General features: G+C 48.6%; 4 protein-coding genes across 7 annotated transcripts; 1 reads left to right on the top strand and 3 right to left on the bottom strand.

Annotated features, from left to right (window-relative positions):
- Nucleotides 1-540: 540 nt before the first annotated feature.
- On the bottom strand, nt 541-9,122 carry LOC125512756 (UDP-Glycosyltransferase superfamily protein). The gene is given in 15 exon segments (XM_087521780.1): nt 541-1,377; nt 1,380-1,683; nt 1,762-1,843; nt 1,919-2,071; nt 2,358-2,509; nt 3,063-3,251; nt 3,528-3,737; nt 3,836-4,327; nt 4,502-4,705; nt 4,992-5,306; nt 5,394-5,571; nt 7,469-7,519; nt 7,617-7,717; nt 7,913-7,999; nt 8,419-9,122. Coding segments are annotated over 15 exon segments (3,027 nt in total). The 5' UTR covers nt 8,803-9,122; the 3' UTR covers nt 541-1,252.
- Nucleotides 9,123-11,610: 2,488 nt separating this feature from the next.
- LOC125512745 (Pollen Ole e 1 allergen and extensin family protein) lies at nt 11,611-12,578 on the bottom strand. The gene is made up of 2 exons (XM_048677840.2): nt 12,253-12,578; nt 11,611-12,133 (listed from the first exon to the last, which is right to left on the bottom strand). The coding sequence occupies exons 1-2, from the start codon at nt 12,425-12,427 to the stop codon at nt 11,796-11,798; spliced, it is 513 nt and encodes a 170-aa protein (XP_048533797.2). The 5' UTR covers nt 12,428-12,578; the 3' UTR covers nt 11,611-11,795.
- A 202-nt stretch (nt 12,579-12,780) lies between these two features.
- LOC125512714 (putative glucuronosyltransferase Os03g0107900) lies at nt 12,781-15,469 on the top strand. 3 transcript variants are annotated; one of them, XM_048677809.2, is made up of 4 exons: nt 12,781-13,497; nt 13,585-13,832; nt 13,958-14,413; nt 14,575-15,469. In XM_048677809.2, exons 1-4 carry the CDS (start codon nt 12,934-12,936, stop codon nt 14,585-14,587), a joined length of 1,281 nt encoding a protein of 426 aa, XP_048533766.2. In that variant the 5' UTR covers nt 12,781-12,933; the 3' UTR covers nt 14,588-15,469. The 3 variants fall into 3 exon arrangements, with proteins under 3 accessions (XP_048533766.2, XP_048533779.2, XP_048533772.2); XM_048677822.2 differs by having other exon boundaries at nt 13,958-14,431; XM_048677815.2 differs by having other exon boundaries at nt 13,958-14,452.
- Nucleotides 15,470-15,611: 142 nt separating this feature from the next.
- Nucleotides 15,612-17,988, bottom strand: LOC125512738 (uncharacterized). 2 transcript variants are annotated; one of them, XM_048677828.2, is made up of 7 exons: nt 17,683-17,986; nt 17,484-17,601; nt 17,226-17,387; nt 17,058-17,104; nt 16,314-16,473; nt 16,168-16,231; nt 15,612-16,071 (listed from the first exon to the last, which is right to left on the bottom strand). In XM_048677828.2, exons 1-7 carry the CDS (start codon nt 17,875-17,877, stop codon nt 16,017-16,019), a joined length of 801 nt encoding a protein of 266 aa, XP_048533785.2. In that variant the 5' UTR covers nt 17,878-17,986; the 3' UTR covers nt 15,612-16,016. The 2 variants fall into 2 exon arrangements, with proteins under 2 accessions (XP_048533785.2, XP_087377901.1); XM_087521775.1 differs by lacking the exon at nt 16,168-16,231 and having other exon boundaries at nt 17,683-17,988.
- Nucleotides 17,989-18,140: the final 152 nt, after the last annotated feature.

The following is an 18,140-nucleotide window of genomic DNA, read 5'->3' as shown; positions in this document are numbered from 1 at the left end:
ATAATTTGCAAAAGCACCCAATTAATGCTCTTATTTTCCTCAAAAAAATATGTTTACGAATGCATTAATTGCAATGCATGCATGCATTGGTCAGTTTTCTCTTAATACTTGCATGCAATGATTTAATGCACCTTGAAGTCTGAACATGTGATGGGGAACAACCAAATTGAGCTTTATAAAATGAAAAACCTAAAATTTTGAGATAAGCCCTATAAACCGAAAAAGAGGGAGTAACCAGTAAGACATATTTCGTAGCCTTGAGTCAGAAAAAAAGTCCAAACCAGTTTTCCATTTGAAGTAACAGGCTGCTTATTCTCTTTTCAGTCCCGATAGCTATTCCAACGTCATTGCAGGTTGTATACCGTGCGAGGGTTTGGCCCTAGCATGAACACACTGTATCCACACACTGTCTTTTTCGCCAAAGAACCTACTCTTATGATATTTCATACTGTATATTGCTATTGGCACCTAAGCATAGCCATAGCGCTGTGAGACCATCATGCTGTATGAGTTATCCATAATTTTGACAAAAGAAGATCGGACAAGCCACAAACAAGGTCATATTTAACTATGAAAATGTTAAAATTACCAACGTCAGATTTTTTAAGCATTGCAAAACAAACGTTCTATATGGCAATTTGTGTTGTTGTGAGGATGACAATTTCCTTTAGCAAGCACGGCAAATCCTGGCAAAAAACTGAACATTGACAGGATTTGCCATGCTTGCTAAAGGATTGACATCCTCACGACAACATAATTTGCTATAAAAAAAACTTTCGTTTTGCCATGCTTAGATATCTGACGTTTGCTGGTTATCAAAGCGCTTTAATTATTGCTCTCGCATCCGTGCGTGGCTCTCTACTGGGAATTTACATGTACAACGGTGTGTGGTCGGTCACAAGTCCTACCAAAATTCTGCTCCCCGTGCGTGCAGCTACTACCAGTTCCATAACAGAACGGGGAAGACAAAAATAAAGAATGGGAACCAGTGGAACTACGTAACCTATTTTTGTATGAGCATGAAGAAAAACTGTTCCGTGTCCAGCCCGTGTCCTCCAGCTTCGCCAAGCTCCTTTGGAGAGGGGAGATCCGGGGGTTGGAGGAAAGAATGCGTATTCACAACCACGGCGCCTTCACGCTTCGTCTCCTCTGCAGCAAGAATGTGACATGCTCGCCTCTTGTCGGATTGCCGCGAGAGAAAACATGGTGTATCAGCACTGATGGACCGGATCTTGCAGCTGACGTGATCGATTCATTCGTATATCTCTTTTGGTTCTTCCGGTTTTACTACTGTTATTGTCCCAGCGGCTTTTGTTTGTAACCCAACTTCTGCCTCTCTAGCAACTTCACCTTGCTCTTGAGCTTCTTGTCCAGTTTCTTAATGTATTTCTCTTCCCTTTCACGGTCGGCAATTCCCGGCCAGAACACTTGGCCAGTTAACGGCCACAGCCATTGGTCCTTCCCGGGGCGCATGCCGTCATCCGCTTCCTCTGCTAGATCCTCGTCCATGCTTTTCAGGAGGGTGAAATCGAAGAACTTCACCCACATCTCGTTTCTTTCCTCGCGCAGATGCTGCTCTTTGCTCTCTCCACTGACAGGGTTAAGGTACACCATCTTCCTTCCACTGTGATAAGCCCAGATATTTACAAGGATTTCCAGGATTCGACAATAGCAGTGCCTTTTCTGAGGTAAAGATGATGGCTGCGTTGAGATGGCATCTATATTGAATTATAAAGACAAGTTAGGGGGGGAAATGGTCACCTCAGGTTGTGATGCTCCAAGCAAGCATGAAGCTGGCTCGGTATTGTTTCCATTCAAGCTATGAAGCGAATCAACAAACATCCTGCAAAACATGACTCAATGAAAATAATGAACACATAAAGATAAGTGAATACCTCCTGAAAATATGGATCATTACCTCGTGAACATGATGAACTTTAAAAATGACGGGGTGGGCATTACCCAACTATGAAGAGTAGACCAATAATCGCCATCATTAGGCATTGGCGGCAGGGCTGCAACGCCCTCTGGTAATCCGTACATATTCCTAAATGCGTCCTCAAAAAGAGTTCTGCCAAATAATAATGAAGGTAAAGCCTAAGCAAGCAGATTGGAATAGAGCATTGTATAAATCTCTTGCCTAATACACCATGGCAGCTACATCGTCAAACAATGATGCAAAAGGTAGGAACAAATAGCACAGGTCCCTTCAGATCAAGTTTGAAGCAAAGGAAAAATGTAATAGTACACCAAAGACAAAATGATTTGGGGAGTGGTTCCTCACCCTACCGCCTGAACTCAAAGGAACATAACCAAAAAAAAGCTAAATAGAAACATGCGAAGACTTCAAAAGGCACCTGCAATGACCAGCATTTAGGCAATCACACGTTGACCAAAAGTTGGATGTTTGATCAGTATCCATTGGCACCCAGTAGTATATAACATCCTCATGATTTTCCCCAGCCATAGTTTTCTCTAAGGTTTCTTCAGCACTTTCAGACAAGGAAACCTGATGAGAGAAAAAGATTAAAAACATAATCATATTCAGAGAATGCACAGTTGATATTTATGCCAGTCTCCAAAAAAATAATATAGGCAAAATGTACTTTTTTAGTACATAGTATTAAGCTGCAATAATATCAGATATCAAATTCAGAGAATGCACCATTATGACCAGCGGAACTATTGCTGCTTAAAAATATAATTATGTAGGATCATTGCTGCGTGAATGAATGACTGAAACGAAAAGTTACTTAATAGCTTTACTGGAGCAGGCCGTATAAATAGATATTGTCCACCCAGAAAACCTAAAATACCAGGGTATTTAAATTTGACCTGTGTGTTCAGGGTGTAGAAAAGTTTCTATAGCAGCATATACTGGACATAACACAAGAGAAGAACAAATTGACTTCCATAGTTCCATGGTTAAAATAAAATGATTGCAGAATCTGAACTCCTTTTCTTCCTGGAAGAATACAAGTTTCTCAACAAGTTCACAAAACTAATATGGCCAAAAGTGACACAGGACTGAGGAAAATCAATGAGAAATTCATAATTTGTACCTTCCTTCCAGCAGCTCGCCATGACTGGAAACCTATCCACGGTAACTTATGTACAGTATCAATTCTGTTCGCAATGGCAAACATAGCACCAAATTCACAAAGAAGATCACGATAGTACGCATCGTCTAGAACCGAAAGCCGCATAACAGCATCAACATCATCTGATCTGGGTCTCCTGCCTCCTTTTGACTGACACAAAATTTATCCAAAAAAAAAATCAGAAGTGGTGAATGCAACTTTAACTAGCAAGACCAACAGGTAGGAATAATACAATAAAGCATTGTGCCAATAAACATACATGAACTTTAAAATATAATTGCTAGAACGGCTAGCAATTCCAATGAACTCCAAATTTTGATTCTTTAAAAATAACAATTAAACAAAGTGGAAATGATCCACACTGCCAAACTGAAAACAGAAGTTGAACACACAAGCACAGTTAGGTCAAACTGTGCCCGGACTTACAAGAGTAATGCCACGATATAAAGAACCATGGTGTAAAAATGGCCATGCGCCCTCTCCACGGTAAATCTCATATATACAGACGGGCTGCCCGGTTCTTTCCAGTTCACCTTCATCACGTTCATTTCCTTCAGGCTTCATCCTTTCCGATTTTCGGGCATTTCTGTACACCTCATCCCATGTTAACAGAGGTTTTTCCACCCTTTCATCAATCTACATAGCACAAAAGTATATGAAATTTTGTCCAGAATATTACATTTTAGTATTGTTCAAGAAGAGGGGTTATGTTAAAACAACAACGAAAAACTCACCTCCTCCATTTCTCTCATCTCAATGTCTTCAAAGATTTCAACTTCACTTAGATCATCCCAATCAGACTGGCTAGGGTAGTCATATGAAGAAGTATCATTGCTATCAGAATCGATTGTCCAATTACTTTGAGCGGATTCCCCTAAGAGAATACCAGCAATTCTTGTGTGGATATGTCTTTCATCTTCTGAAGAACTATTGCCCAGTGCAGCTTTCGACTCGAAAGGATCCCATAACCATGTCCTCTCTTTAACTTGAGAGAAGGAAAGTGGTAATCTTGCATCTGAAGGATAGTGCAACACACTTTCAAGAAGCTTAACATGAGCAACAATACAATCATATGCTAACATGTTTTTTGAAAGTAGCTTCCCCTCCAAAGCAACAGAATAGGCAGTGTCCAAAAGTCCCTTTTCTCCTAAAATCCGCATGAAAGCTGAAGCTGCTGTGCTTGGGTCATCAGAATTAAAAAGGAAGGCATGAATACCATCAGTAACCTGAAAATAACAAACATGTTTGTGAAAAGGATCTCCCAACACAACAGTGGCAAAGCAAATACTCCCTCTGTAAGCAAATGTAGGACGTTTTTGCAGTTTAAATTAAACTGCAAAAACGTCTTACATTTGTGTACAGAGGGAGTAACATATTATGGAATGGATTAAGTAGCATACATATTTTGTTATAACAGTTAGATTTGGCGCAATGATTGGAATTTCAGAGGACATAGACCGCAATAACAAAGGAGGGAAACCAGGTTCCTGTCTTAAAGATCCATAGAGAACAATATCAACGAACATTAGCAGGTTTCCGATATCATGTGTCATGGGGAAATGCTTTACAGAATCATCAGGAAATCCCATATGAGATGCAAGTTCCTGTACAAAGAAAAAAAAGGATAGTCAGTGGAGCCAAAGATGACCTGATATGGGACAACCAGTAGCCTCCCTCTCCCATGTGTGTAATGAATCCATTTCACAGCACCCAAATGTTTATCCAAATAAATATATGTCACATATAACATGCCATGCATCAGTGGTCTAGTGCCTTCAGTCAAACATAGGAAGACCTTGTAGTCCGAACTCCTCTAAATAAAAATTGCTATTTTCTACAGTACAAGGCATTTCTGCCGAGATTCACGACAAAAATAGTTTATAATATTACCTGGAAAGCAGAGTTATAGGCGTCAGTGCCATTTCCACAGAAAAAGATGAACTGCACTCCCAATTTTTTAGTTCTTGCCATGTCCATGACATGTGGAGCTGATGCACGCAAGACTGTTACGTAATCCCATGGTAATTCATCAAAGAACAGGTAGCTCCCAACAACCAAAACAACAATATCTTCTTCTTTGATTCCATGTTGATTCCTTATAGTTCCTTGAGAATGTGACAAGCCGTATCGTTTAGCAGCCCAGATATCAATCAGAGAACCAGGAATCACCAAGAAATTCCCAGTATCAAGTGGAGAGTATAATAACTAAAATCAGAAAGATAAAAGTCAGATAAAGGCTATGCTCATCTTTAGTTTAATTATTTCAGAATACAAAGTTGGGGCAACACATACAGGGAGGTGGCTATCTGGAAACACAACGTTAGTGCATGCATTAAAATGAGCTCGCCAATCTTCAATATGATTTGGAACGGACAGATGCGGCTCCGGATAATTCCTAAGGTGCTGCCCAAGAGCATCATCATGAATAAGCCAAACCACTGGTAGAAGTCGAAAAGGTTCCTGCATAAGGCTGAACACAACATAAACGTGCTGAGTTGGAAAACAAATAATGTTGAGATAAAGGGGAAAGAAAATCCAAAATGGTAAAACAAAACAATAACTCGTTTAATAACACAAAATTTAGTCAAACGGCAGAATTGGAGCAGTTGTCATTTTAGGGTGTGTTTGGTTTTTGGTTGGACTGGAATGGAACGGGTTCGTTCTGCACCCGGTCAATATTCCTGTGTTTGGTTGAGGAATATACCCGTGAGATGCGGAACGCACCAATACTTCCGAATCGGTGGATTACATCGTTCCGCCTCCGCCCCTGAGGCTCTCCTCTCCCTCTTGTCTCTCCACTCTCAGCCGCCGCTCTGCCATCTCATCTCTCCAGCTCGTCTTTCTCCCTCACAGCCGGCCGTTTTGTCTCTCCCAGCGATAGGAGGAGCGGCCGTTCTGCCGCCGGCACATCTGGGCGAAGGAAGGAGGAGCGGCCGTCCTGCCGCAGGCACATCTGTGCGGCGGCAGCGGCTAAGGAGGAGCGGAGCAGTGGCCAGCTTGGGCGGTGCAGTGGCAGCGGAAGGAGCAGCATCAAGCATGGGCTGCGGCAGTGGTTGGCGGTTGCCGGTGGTGGCCTCACCTGCTAGGTGGCTGCCGGACACTGCACAAATCAATTTGTTGAGCGGCACAGCATGAGCAGCTCGCGCAGCGCGAGCAGACGGCGGTGTAACACACATCCGGGTACTGGCCGGCGACTTGGAGAGAAATTGGCATACGGTGGCTACATCACGGGAGAGAATCGGGCTCTGCTCCATCGTCCACTCTCACTTGTGTGTTCGCCAGAAACTATTGATAATCACATACATGGATATTTGTACATGTTTGTTGTTGCCTTTTGCAATTGTATATTTGTGCATGCCCGTGGACCATTTATTGAGGATTCTTTCTAAATTTATTAGTAAACATATGATTGTGTATAGACTATTGATGTCATTTATTTGGCATGTTATGAAGCATAATACAAATTGTTGGTGATGAAAAAAAACTGTTGTTCTGAAATTCAAATAAAATGCTTATGAAAATATAATTACGTTGCATATATTGCCAGAAAAGCAAACACTAATTTGAACATTTCTCATTTCATTCCACCAACCAAACACCGAGACGTAACAGTTCTGTTCCACCTCATTATTCGTACCAAAGACAGGGATGGAACCACTCCATTCCTGTCGAATGGAAGTATGGAATAATTACATTCCGTTCCACTTGGTACTTCAACCAAACACACCGTTAGTTATCAGCAGAACCGGAATGCTTCTAGTACAACCAGAACTATTTCATTTTGGGAAGATTTGTCTTTGTCAGACACCTGTATCGCAATTATTACATTGTGCTCACATCAGAGCATATACAACCTTCCACCCAACCAATTACGTGGAATTCCATAACTAATCAGAACTCTACAGCTAGATAACAATAATGTTCAAAAGGTTCCATCATTTTCCTAGAGCATTTCATTTAAAGTGCTATATGAGACCATGACTAAGCTAAAGTAGATTAACTGTTCCAGGAGTTGATATTCCGATTTCTGGAAACATAATGTTGACTCCAGTCCAAAATCAGCAAAAACAACCAACTAAAACAGTCATAAAATGATGCAATTAAGTCTTAAAAGCTGTACAGATGGTTAAAAAAAAGTGGTGCAATTAACTAATATTAGTTTGTACTTTGTAGTCAAAATTGCCAAATTTTTTGCAACAGTAAGTTGACTATACCAGGTGGTCATAAACAAAGGTTGCAAATAAAGGAATTAGTTGATACAGTTATATATGATGCATACTGTTTTAGCTAAATTAGACATGGAGAAAAACAATATAACTGTATCTAAAATTGTACTGTGTCTCAAAAGAAACAAATCACTGGCTCACATTGAAACAACCCTTTTCCCTTCAAGAGAGCTTACGAGCACAGCATTGTATCTACAAAATCAGGTGCAGAGAGTATAAGCACCAAGAGATTAGTAAGAATAGCATGTGAATAAAGGGAAATGTTACATGTTAAGTGTTCAGTACTCACTTTGACCAATCGACATACTTCAGCTTCTCAAAGCTCACAACATTTACATGGCAAATAGTTTTCCAAATATCGTGAGCTTTCCCATCCGTGAATGCTAAAACCTGCCCCATAGCAACTCAGTCAACAAAAAAAGGTGCAAAGTTTTCTTGACATGGGATAAACTGGCCACCACCAGTTACAGATTACTCTCAGTCTACGCTTGTCGCAATTCGAAATATGCAACCAAGTGACAACTGGACTTTCACCAAAGAAGCCATCTGTCTACAGTGTTTCATTGCCATTGCAAAGCAACTCACCTCGACCTCGTATCTGAGTCCCACAAGACTTTTTGCCAAGGTAGTGAGCATCAGGGATTCTGCGTCTATGTTCATACTTCCCACAACCTGAAACAATGCAAGAGCCAAACTCAACTCCATGGCATGCGGCTGCAACAAAAACAATTCATACGTACGAGACTTGACCAATAAAAAAAAACCAACTACCCAAGCAAACACGAGGTGCATAGGTAAGCATGTTTGTTCCTCCGCCCAATAATCTCTGATCAGTACAGATAAAATGATAAATAATTGTAGTAACACCAGCGATTGAACTGTCTTTTTCTTTGGCGAGGGGATTGAAACTGTCCACGTTTCACCTGGGTAAACTCCAAGCAGAGCTCCACTAGATATATAGATTTAAAATGAGCATTCCTCACCGGAACCGAAATTTTGGAACTGATGCAGCTAAGCTACGAGGTACTGAGCGCGAATTATATAGAGTATATATTTAAGTAGCGCGAGAGCGAGGGAACAGGCAGACTCACGAGCGCTAGCCTGACGGGCTCGAGGCCGGGCCACCAGCGCCGCGCGGATCTCGCGGCCTCGAGGCGGCTCTCGGTGTCGAACGCGCGCAGCACCATGCGGGAGGCCGAGAACCGCATCGTCCCTCCCCCGTCTGGTGGCGGCGGCGCCCCCTCCCCGTCCGCCGCAGCGTCGCCGTCGCCGATGGGGAGTAGCTGCCAGACGACGAGCAGGGAGGCCGTGAAGAGCGCGACGAGGAGGGCGAAGAACAGGTGGCTCGGGCGGCACGACAGTCCGGGTCGCCGCCGCCTCCGCACGGCGCCCGCGGCGGCGGCCGACGTGGGCCCACCAGCGCCCGCGGCGGGGAGGTGGTGGGCGGCGTCGGAGTGGGCCCCGCGCCGCCACATTGGAGCGGCGGCGGCGGCGGCGATCGGTCAAGTGGCTTGGCTGGCTGGGCTGGGTCAGTGGGAGCTGCGCGTTGTTGCTACCATGCCCATGCGACTCGTCACCAGCCCACGAGTAGGGGTTTGATCGACTCGGGGTTGGTTCGGGTGCGGGTTTGGATTTGGCGGCGCGTCACGAGGGAGGGGGAGAAGGAGGAGTGAGGAGCAGGGTTGGAATCGATCAAGCGAATTGCCGAGCCGAGCAACCGCCGCGCCGCGGGGGGGAACGAACGAATCTGTGGACGTGCGTGGCCGTGAGAGCCCGAGCAGGACGCACTACCTTTCCTCTACCTCTGTCTCGCTGTAGCGTACATAGAAATATCGTATAATTCGTAGTAGTATTTGTGTTATTTTTTTTGGAGACACGCAAAATAAGGGAGGGGGCGGTTGTGATTATGTTAAAATAGAAATGAATATTTGAACCAACCTGTGGTTGGATGGTTAGAAGGACTGTGTATCCCTAGCCACCAGGGTTCTAATCATGGTGCTCGCATTTATTTTTGAATTTATTTCAGCATTTTCAGCGATGCGCATTTAGTGAGAGACTGGGAGGAGACGTTCCCACCGACGACGAGGTGTCTACAGTAACTTCATAAATCTCAAGATGATAGCGTCGACGGACCGGCCAGAATTCAAAACGATGGCCTCGGGCGCCGCCCAGTCGGCTCACGTGTAGTCATTGGATTAAAACAACACCGTGCGTCCAAAAACAGCATCAACGTCAATACAAGGTGCGCGCGGGAATAAAACACAGTGTGTCATGTTCCCATCCCCGTCTTCACATGCCCGCATGTCTGGCGACTTGGCCGTCGGCGCCGCTCTACCCGTCGCCGAGCTTCGGTGGCGGCCGACGAGGTCACTGGTTGCAGCAACTCGAGCCTCCCAGGATCATCGTGTCGTATCCGTGGTCGTAGCGTCCCTAGTCACGTTGTCCCAACATGTCACCCGTGGTCGTGTCGCAGTGCTGCCCCACATTTTGGGAGCCACAACATACGGTCCGCACACTGATATGTGAGCTGGTCATCCAAATCTAATCACGAACGTCTAATCACATTTAATGCAAATTTAAACAAACTAAACAACTTTCGTTCAAACTTAGATAATTTTTGCATAAAAACGGGTGGGGAATAAAACACAGTGTCTCATGCTTCCATCCCCATCTTCACATGCCCGCATGTCTGGCGACTTGGCTGTTGGCGTCACTGTACCCGTCGCCGAGCTGCGGTGGCTGCCGACGAGGCTGCTGGTTGCAGCAACTCAAGCCTCCCCAGGATCATCGTGTCGTATCCGTGGTCGTAGCGCCCCTAGTCACGTTGTCCCAACACATCGCCCGTGGTCGTGTCGCGGTGATGCCCCACGTTTTTTGAGCCACAACACACGGTCCGGAAATTGATACGAGAGATGGTCATCCAAATCTAATCACAAACGTCCAATCACATTTAATGCAATTTTAAACAAACTAAACAACTTTCATTCAAACTGAGATAATTTTTGCATAAAAAATGGTGATTTTCATCAAAATCATAGTATATTCATTATTTGCATAAAAAATGGTGATTTTCATCAAAATCATAGTATATTCATTATATTCTTGACATATTTCAACTAAATTATAGAGCATTAGGCTATTGTAACCTAGCCTAAACAATCTTTGGCGCCCGTTTCTCGCAACATGTCTTCCCCTAGTCCGGCAGCAAGCTCGTCGGCCGACCATGAGCCGCGGGAACCGAAGCTTCAACGTGAGGGGAAGAATAGTGGCTTCCGCCTTGGTAAAACGGGCAAGCTCACCGGTTGTGAGGCCCGGGAAGACAGTGGTGATGGCCTTCCATGTTCTACTTTTCCTTGCTATCGGCGGCGGCCTTGACGTGCCGGCCTAGCGGCTGACGCGAGCTAGCGACGTTGTCAGTGTCGTCAACAAATTCCTCCGCCACTGTGTCGATCTCCGCGAGCATAGCGTCTTTCCGCTCACAACGGATGTCGCGGGCGGTGCGGTAGGCAACGCCTTCTGCTCATCCATGTCCGCCGCCATGCCCGTGACAGCGTTGGCGGTCGCCTGGCCGCGGGCGATTTGCTGTTCGACAAACCAGTGCTCGTCGAGGAGTTGGAGACTGTACCTCTGGTCAGCCTACCGGAACACCGCCTCCTGCTCTTCAACCACCATGTCAATGTAGTGTACCCGCGCCTCACCCATGGTGATGCCGACATGGACCGGCGAGGGCGGTGGCGCCAGCTCATCGTTGGACGCCTCTCCATTGGCTTATCCGCGTCGCTGCACTCTAGAGAGCTCGTCGACAAGCCAACTTGTATCCAGTCGGCTGCAATGCCAGAGAGCTCCTGATTCGGCTCGTCCGGTAGGCTATTCTATAGGGCTTTGGAGCTCGAGGCCATGGCAGATGTGGTGCAAAGAGGAGACCGGGAGCCGAGGTGTGATGCCGCTGTTGCCGGCCTGGCCATGTTTAAATAGTAGACGGATATCAGGCCAAGCGACAGGGAGTGTAATGTCTGTTGACAGACAGACGAACGGGTGGCGTTCGCATGTGGTCGTCGGGTAGGTTCCTTGGCACCCGCACTTGTTTGAAGGATGGAGAAGGCGCGTACAGGGCACGGCGCCGACGAAGCTTTTGGCCGGCGCGCCATTTCAATACTGACGCGCGGCTTCAATGCCGTGTTGGTCCGGTCATCCAGACGGTTGGAGGGTTGGAGATGCACTTAGCTAATTTATGACTAGGTATAAGTATAACAGATGTTGTGAAACATAACACATAGACCAGCTAAAAAAAAGCAACAGTCATTGACAGTACAAATCAGATCATGTTACAAAAATCGCACGCACGGACATTTTAGAAGCAAAACAAAGACGCACATGTATGCTAGCGTCGAACCATCCAGATCCCGTAGAAAACATAAACCAAAACACGAGAACTGATCATTCCAGCGCGAAGCTAGAGATGAGTCGATCAGGAGCAGCTCTTGTCGTCGCCGTCGACGTCGCACTGCGTGAAGGTGGCGTAGTAGGGCCCTGCCGAGTAGGCGACCTCGGTGGGGCTGACCCGCGAGGGGCGGTACGGCTTCTCGCCGGTCGTGCCGCCGTTGAAGTTGGTGAGCACGGCGCAGCCCTTGTCCCCCGACCTGACGAGGCGAACGAGGCAGTGGGCCGGGTCGAGGCGGCAGCTGCCGCCGTCGTGGGCGTACGGCACCTCCACCTTGAAGACCCCCTCCTCGTCCGTCGTGTCCGTGCGGTGGATCACCGTCCGCCCCGTGTGCTCGTCCAGGCACGTCACCGCCACCACGCTGCCTGCGAACCATCACAGCATACATATTCGTCGGTCATGTCGTCGTCCGGTCGCCGGCGGGGAGCGATGGCTGGTACGTACGTGCTAGAGACAAGTATAGAAGGGTTCAGGCGAACCGTACCGGCGATGGGCTTGGCGTTGTAGGCGTAGGCGTTCCAGTTCTTGGTGCAGTCCTGGCACAGCACGGTGCCCGTCACCGTGAACATGGACGCGCCGTAGCTCTCCCCGGCGTCGGCGCACGTCGCCGCGGCCACCAGCACGAGCGCGGCCAGCATCGACGCTCTCCCCCAAGCCATTGTCGACCAAAGACCAATTAGCAGGCTAGCTCGATGGAATGGAATGGACGGGCCGGTGAGATGGGGTCGGTCGAGCGAGCTGCGTGTCAAGCTAGCGCGCGGCGGCTTTATCGTGGAGTGGCCTCCCGGCCATGGTGGTCGACGTGAGCCCAACTCGTTAGGCCGACGACGACGTGCGCGCCATTTCCCGGTGTCGGTACGGCAGAGTAGAATAGCCTCCTCTTGTTGCAGCCACGACGTGGACGCCGCACGCGCTGATGTGACGCCGACACGTGGGCCAGACGACCCAACAGCCTACGGTCCCACACGCCAGTGGGTGATCATCACACGCATCTCCTCTCCCTTCCGCTCACTTTCCCCTCACTGTTCTCAGCTTCTCAACTCCAAGCAGAGTCAAAGCTCCGCCAGCAATGGCCGTCGCGAGCGCCGCCGAGCCGAAGAATCGAGGCGGGAATGGAGAAGAATCCGAACTGGAGCTACTGTCCGCAGCCTAACACTTGGCTCTGATGCTCGATCGGACGAAGCCCTCTCCCGCCATGAGAGACCCGAAGCTCAAGACAGCAAGAGCCCACAAGCCGCGCCACTGCCACCTCCTCGACAGGCTCAGGAAGCGCCACTTCTACAGGTGGCGGTGGCTCCTCTGGCTGGCCGTCTCCGCCTACCTCCTCCTCCCGGCGCTGCCCCCCTCCCTCCGCGGCCCCGGCTCCGAGCCCCTCCCCGGCGTCCGGATCTACGCCTACGACCTCCCGCCGAACCGGGGCTGGGCGGCCGCCGACGCGCGGTGCGCGCGCCACCTCTTCGCCGCCGAGGTGGCCGTGCACGAGGCGCTGCTGCTGCGGCAGCGGCGCGCGGGCCTGCGCCCCGAGGAGGCCGACCTCTTCCTCGTGCCCGTCTACGTCTGCTGCAACTTCTCCACGCCCACGGGGCTCCCGTCGCTGGCGCACGCGCGCGGGCTGCTGGCCGACGCCGTCGGCCTCGTCCGCGCCCAGATGCCCTTCTGGAACCGCTCCGCCGGGGCCGACCACGTCTTCGTCGCGGCGCACGACTTCGGCGCCTGCTTCCACCCCATGGTGACACACCGCTGCTCGATCCAACCTGCAGTGCTTGCTGGTTGCATTCTCGCGTCTGATTTTGCTGCATAATGGTTGATCGATCAGGAGGATGTGGCAATGGCGGCCGGTATCCCGGAGTTCTTGAAGAGGTCGATCCTGCTGCAGACATTTGGCGTGCAGGGCCGGCACCCATGCCAGGACGTGGAGCATGTGGTGCTCCCGCCGTACGTGCCGCCTGAGGTGGCTCCTCGGGAGCTGCCGGAACCGGAGAAGGCGCGTCGCGACATCTTTGCCTTCTTCCGGGGCAAGATGGAGGTCCATCCCAAGAACATCAGTGGCCACTTCTACAGCAGGTAAGCATCCACTTGGCCAGGAGTACATTGCCTCACGAAATTCATCATGTTCAGAACTTCAGATAACAATTTGGCTCGATTACTCAGCGTTGCAGTTTACAACTTACACTTTGCACTTGGGCCAGGAAGGTGAGGACTGAACTACTGCGGCTGTATGGCCGCAACGGCAAGTTCCATCTGAAGCGGAAACGGTACGACGGCTACCGGGCGGAGATGGCGCGCTCCATGTTCTGCCTCTGCCCGCTGGGGTGGGCGCCATGGAGCCCTCGTCTCGTGGAGTCGGTCCTCCTGGGCTGCATCCCCGTCATCATCGCCGACAACATACGCCTGCCGTTCCCCGGCGTCCTCCGGTGGCCGGACATCTCGCTGCAGGTGGCGGAGAGGGACGTGGCCGGCCTCGAGGCGGTGCTTGACCACGTCGCGGCGACCAACCTGACGACGATACAGAGGAACTTGTGGGACCCCGTGAAGCGGAAGGCGCTGGTTTTTAACCGCCCGATGGAGGAGGGAGACGCCACCTGGCAGGTGCTCAAGGAGCTTGAGGCGAAGCTGGAGCCGTTGCGACGGCAGGGGCGGAGGAGGTGAGGCAACGGAGAGTGGTACCGTCGCCATTCCTGAATGTGAACCTCTTCTCCGACTTCACTTGTTGCGTTGATATGTTCATATGTGCTCTACTCCCATCTCATCAGAAATGAATTGGTAACATATTATCTACTTACTGAATGGCATTGCACGCATGCAGGATCCATATCTAGCACTGACACGTCCTGCCCGCGCTCCCTCGAAGCCGTGCTGTGAAGGGCGGTACCGAATCCAAGGACAAAGATCTAAACCTTTCATCTGAGCGAAGTGATTCCTCAAGGTCAGGTTAAACAAGTTAATCATCGGTTGCAAACACGAGAGCAAGCGATCGAAAAGGAGGAGAAAGAACCACGATAATCGGATGTCGAAGCCAGCTTTCCTGGTTGAGATTATCATTTGGAATAAAAGGTCACTAGAGCTCAGGCTGTTGAAATTGGTCCCTGGTAGAGGAAGCCATCAGTGGCAGTGGAATTCGTACGTGCGCAGGGAAGAGAACACAAGCAAGCACAACACGCTGGAGGTGACATACGGCATGGTCGTCGCCTCCGCCGTGCGGGTTGTTCCGATGCCGGTTCACTGCCTATAGCGCCAGCATGGGCCAGGAGGAAGTCTTGTTGCCGCCGATGGCGCGATCAAGCTCTCACGCCGTGCTGTTTCTGTTGAAAGTTCCGAGCAGCTGGTGCTTTCCGCGGGGGCGTGGCGCAGTGGCGACCGAGTCGCAGGAAGGTGTTCTTCACGCCTGAGGACGCCGGTAGGAGCTACGATGAGCTTGACCTGGGCTTCTGTAAGATGAAGTCACCGTCGCCTGGTCGCTCTTCCTCCCTTGTTTTCTGGGAAAGATTTTCCTGTAGATGAGGTGTCTGGCTAGGCTGGTGCCAGCACTGAATAGTAGCAGGAGTTGGTGGCTGAGGCTGGTGGCAAGTTGCTTCTGAAATGGCCTAGTGTTTGGGAGCTCACTGTTTAATTGACATATTTTCCTTTCTGGTAGTTGAATTTGTTCGTCAAGTAGTGTTCACTTTGAGCAAACTGATAATATGATTTGTTCTCTTACTCGACTCTTGTCCCTCGAACTGAAAACGACACAAATTCAAAAGGCCGTGCCAATCGAAATTGATGCACAAAACCGTTCCTCTTTCACAACTTGTTCCCAATTACGTCGACCAGGCCCCAAATCAAATTGAAACTGAACGATGCAGATAAACAAGAGCAAGTGTCTGCAAGCCATAACTGAAATAAAATAGTAACACAGAACAGAACAAGCCAGGAGTCGAACTCTCTTGACCACTCGGTTCCTCCCAATACATGGATTCTATTCCCTACGAGTACGTCTTCAGAGGAGCAGCATTTGGCCTTTGCATCATCCAACTATGTTCAGTAGCAAAGGCACGATAAATCCTAAAAAATGGAAAAAATATATTTTATATGAACTCAGCATCATAGCATGTACTCTGTCCTGCACTTTCATGCCATGAATTAAAATTACTTTCATTTCCACAAGCGCGACACGAGTCAAAACGGCCAGAAAACTGACCAACCACAAGCCACTCTTTGTAAGTTCACATATAGCAAACTTAAACCAAGATATCAGCATCTCTAACTCTGTCAGTTGTCATCCTCATCCTCATTATCTTGCAGCAGAGCTCCTCGCACTCTTGCCCTAACGAAAGAATAGCATACATTAGAGCCAGTCTACTATCCGATGTATTAAACTTCCATTCACATCAAAGTAGTGTTTCAAGGATTGTTGTACAACCTCCGAGACGCGGGGGCTACCCTCTTCGTGACTTTAGCAGGAGGGGCTTTACTAGGTGAAGGTACTGCAGATTTGCAATTGCATTAGCTGATACAGTACTATGTTATCCTAACTTGCAATTCTACATGAAGAAGAAGCATGATCACCTGATATTTGCTGCTGCACAGGAGCTGTAACTTGATCAGAGCCCAGAGTCACAGCAGACACACTTGGAACCTGATCTGCCAACAGCTTTGGCTTTGTTGCCTTTCTTTTGTCTAGGAAAGAAAGAGATTCGAGTTGTTTTTGCATGATTTCGTTCTTTTCCTGTGACATGAAACTATTAGAAACATCCCAGCAATTTACATTCCCATAGTCCAACTATTGAGCAAAACAAAACTACACAGGGATTGCTTCTCCGTTATACAGAATACATGCTCATAACTCTGAAGAAACATCACATGCAAACGACATATCACAAGGAACCTCAAACGATATATGGAGTGCTTATCAAAACTGGGTCAATCGAGAAACCAGGATGTTTGAGCTTTCATGAAAGCTTAACTGGGTCAATCGAGAAACCAGGATGTTTGAGCTTTCATGAAAGCTTTTGAGAGAAAGAATGGACTGCTGAATGTAAGCATTCGTATACAGTGAATTTCCACAGATCATGTTTTAATGTGCAAAAACATGCCAGGTAGACTTTGGAGTAACAAAACCTTGTACAATGGAAAGCGGTTAAACTACACTGTTGAAAACTATTCGACAGTTTAACAAGAAAATACACAGATTCAGTGAGCGACACTCATGATACCATTTGCACCACTGTATTCGTCAAGCAGCAGCAATAGCAAGACGAACAACACTAGTTCGGAAGTATAGGTTAGGAGTTAGGAGATAAGATGACCTACTCTTTCAGTTGATAGACTCCCCATCAGCTGTGACATTTGTTCTTGTTCTGCATAACAAATAAATAGCAGATCCTGAGTATAGTTTTGAGTCACAGTTTGATGTTTTGTGAGCGACAAACGAACTACCAGATAGGCAATTAAGCGTACAAAACAGCAAGCAACAACAACCTTTGGATACAAGCTCCCGTGCAGTCCTATAAGCTCCGTAGAGCGCTAGCGAGAACTCGGCTATGACATCACTCGTCGCAGCGCCAGTAACACTATGGAGAGAAATGGTGATGCGAGGCAGGCCCTTAGCCTTGGTAGCCACAAGCTTTGCACCATCAGAACCTGAGCAAAGCAAAGATGGCATTGTCTATCATGTAATGTTTGCCACAGGTGAGATGAATATTTGGGGAATTTGAAGTGGGCAGGTGGGTGACATGCCGGTTGACTTGCGGAGTTGGTCGGCGGCGAAGAGCAGCTTCACCTCGCCGGAGGACAAGGAGGACTTGAGGTAATCCAGGAAGTCGGCCCAGGAGCCCCCGATTCCAACATCGTCTCTCTTGGATGGAGAATCTTTGTGTTAGCACCAGTTGGATGCAGGTAGGTGCAGACGAGGACGAGTGAGGAAGGGGGAGCTTACGAGGTCGTCGAGGTCGGAGACGGAGAGGGAGCAGTCCCAGGCGAGGGAGTGGCAGTCGGTGGCGACGACGCGGAGGGCGGCGGCGGAGCGGGCGTGGGCGCGGAAGAGGATGGGGCGCGCGGTGGGGTGGCCCTCCGGCTTGGCTTCGCCGTAGACCGCGCCGAACGCGTCCTCCAGGTCCACCGCCGCCGCCATCTCGCAGCTGGACCGGACGGCGACGACGAGCGGAGGAGTCGGAGGGGCGGGCGCCGTCTCTTTCCTCTCGTCCTCTGGGTTTGACTCGACCACAACATAGTTACGTGACGCGCACTAGAAAGCGTAATTACGTGCCAACAGTAGTTTACGTATTCTGTATTGAAAGCATCTCTACTCCTAAAGGGACAGTCTATTGCAGTGGTGGTACGTTCGTAAGTCGTCGTTTGCTTCCATTGTTCGCCGTCCTCTATCCTTTCATGCGT

This window comes from Triticum urartu, chromosome 1A (assembly GCF_056163025.1).
Source record: "Triticum urartu cultivar PI428250 chromosome 1A, HENAU_Tu73, whole genome shotgun sequence".
Classification (NCBI taxonomy): domain Eukaryota; kingdom Viridiplantae; phylum Streptophyta; class Magnoliopsida; order Poales; family Poaceae; genus Triticum; species Triticum urartu.
This window is presented reverse-complemented; position numbering and strand designations above follow the sequence as displayed.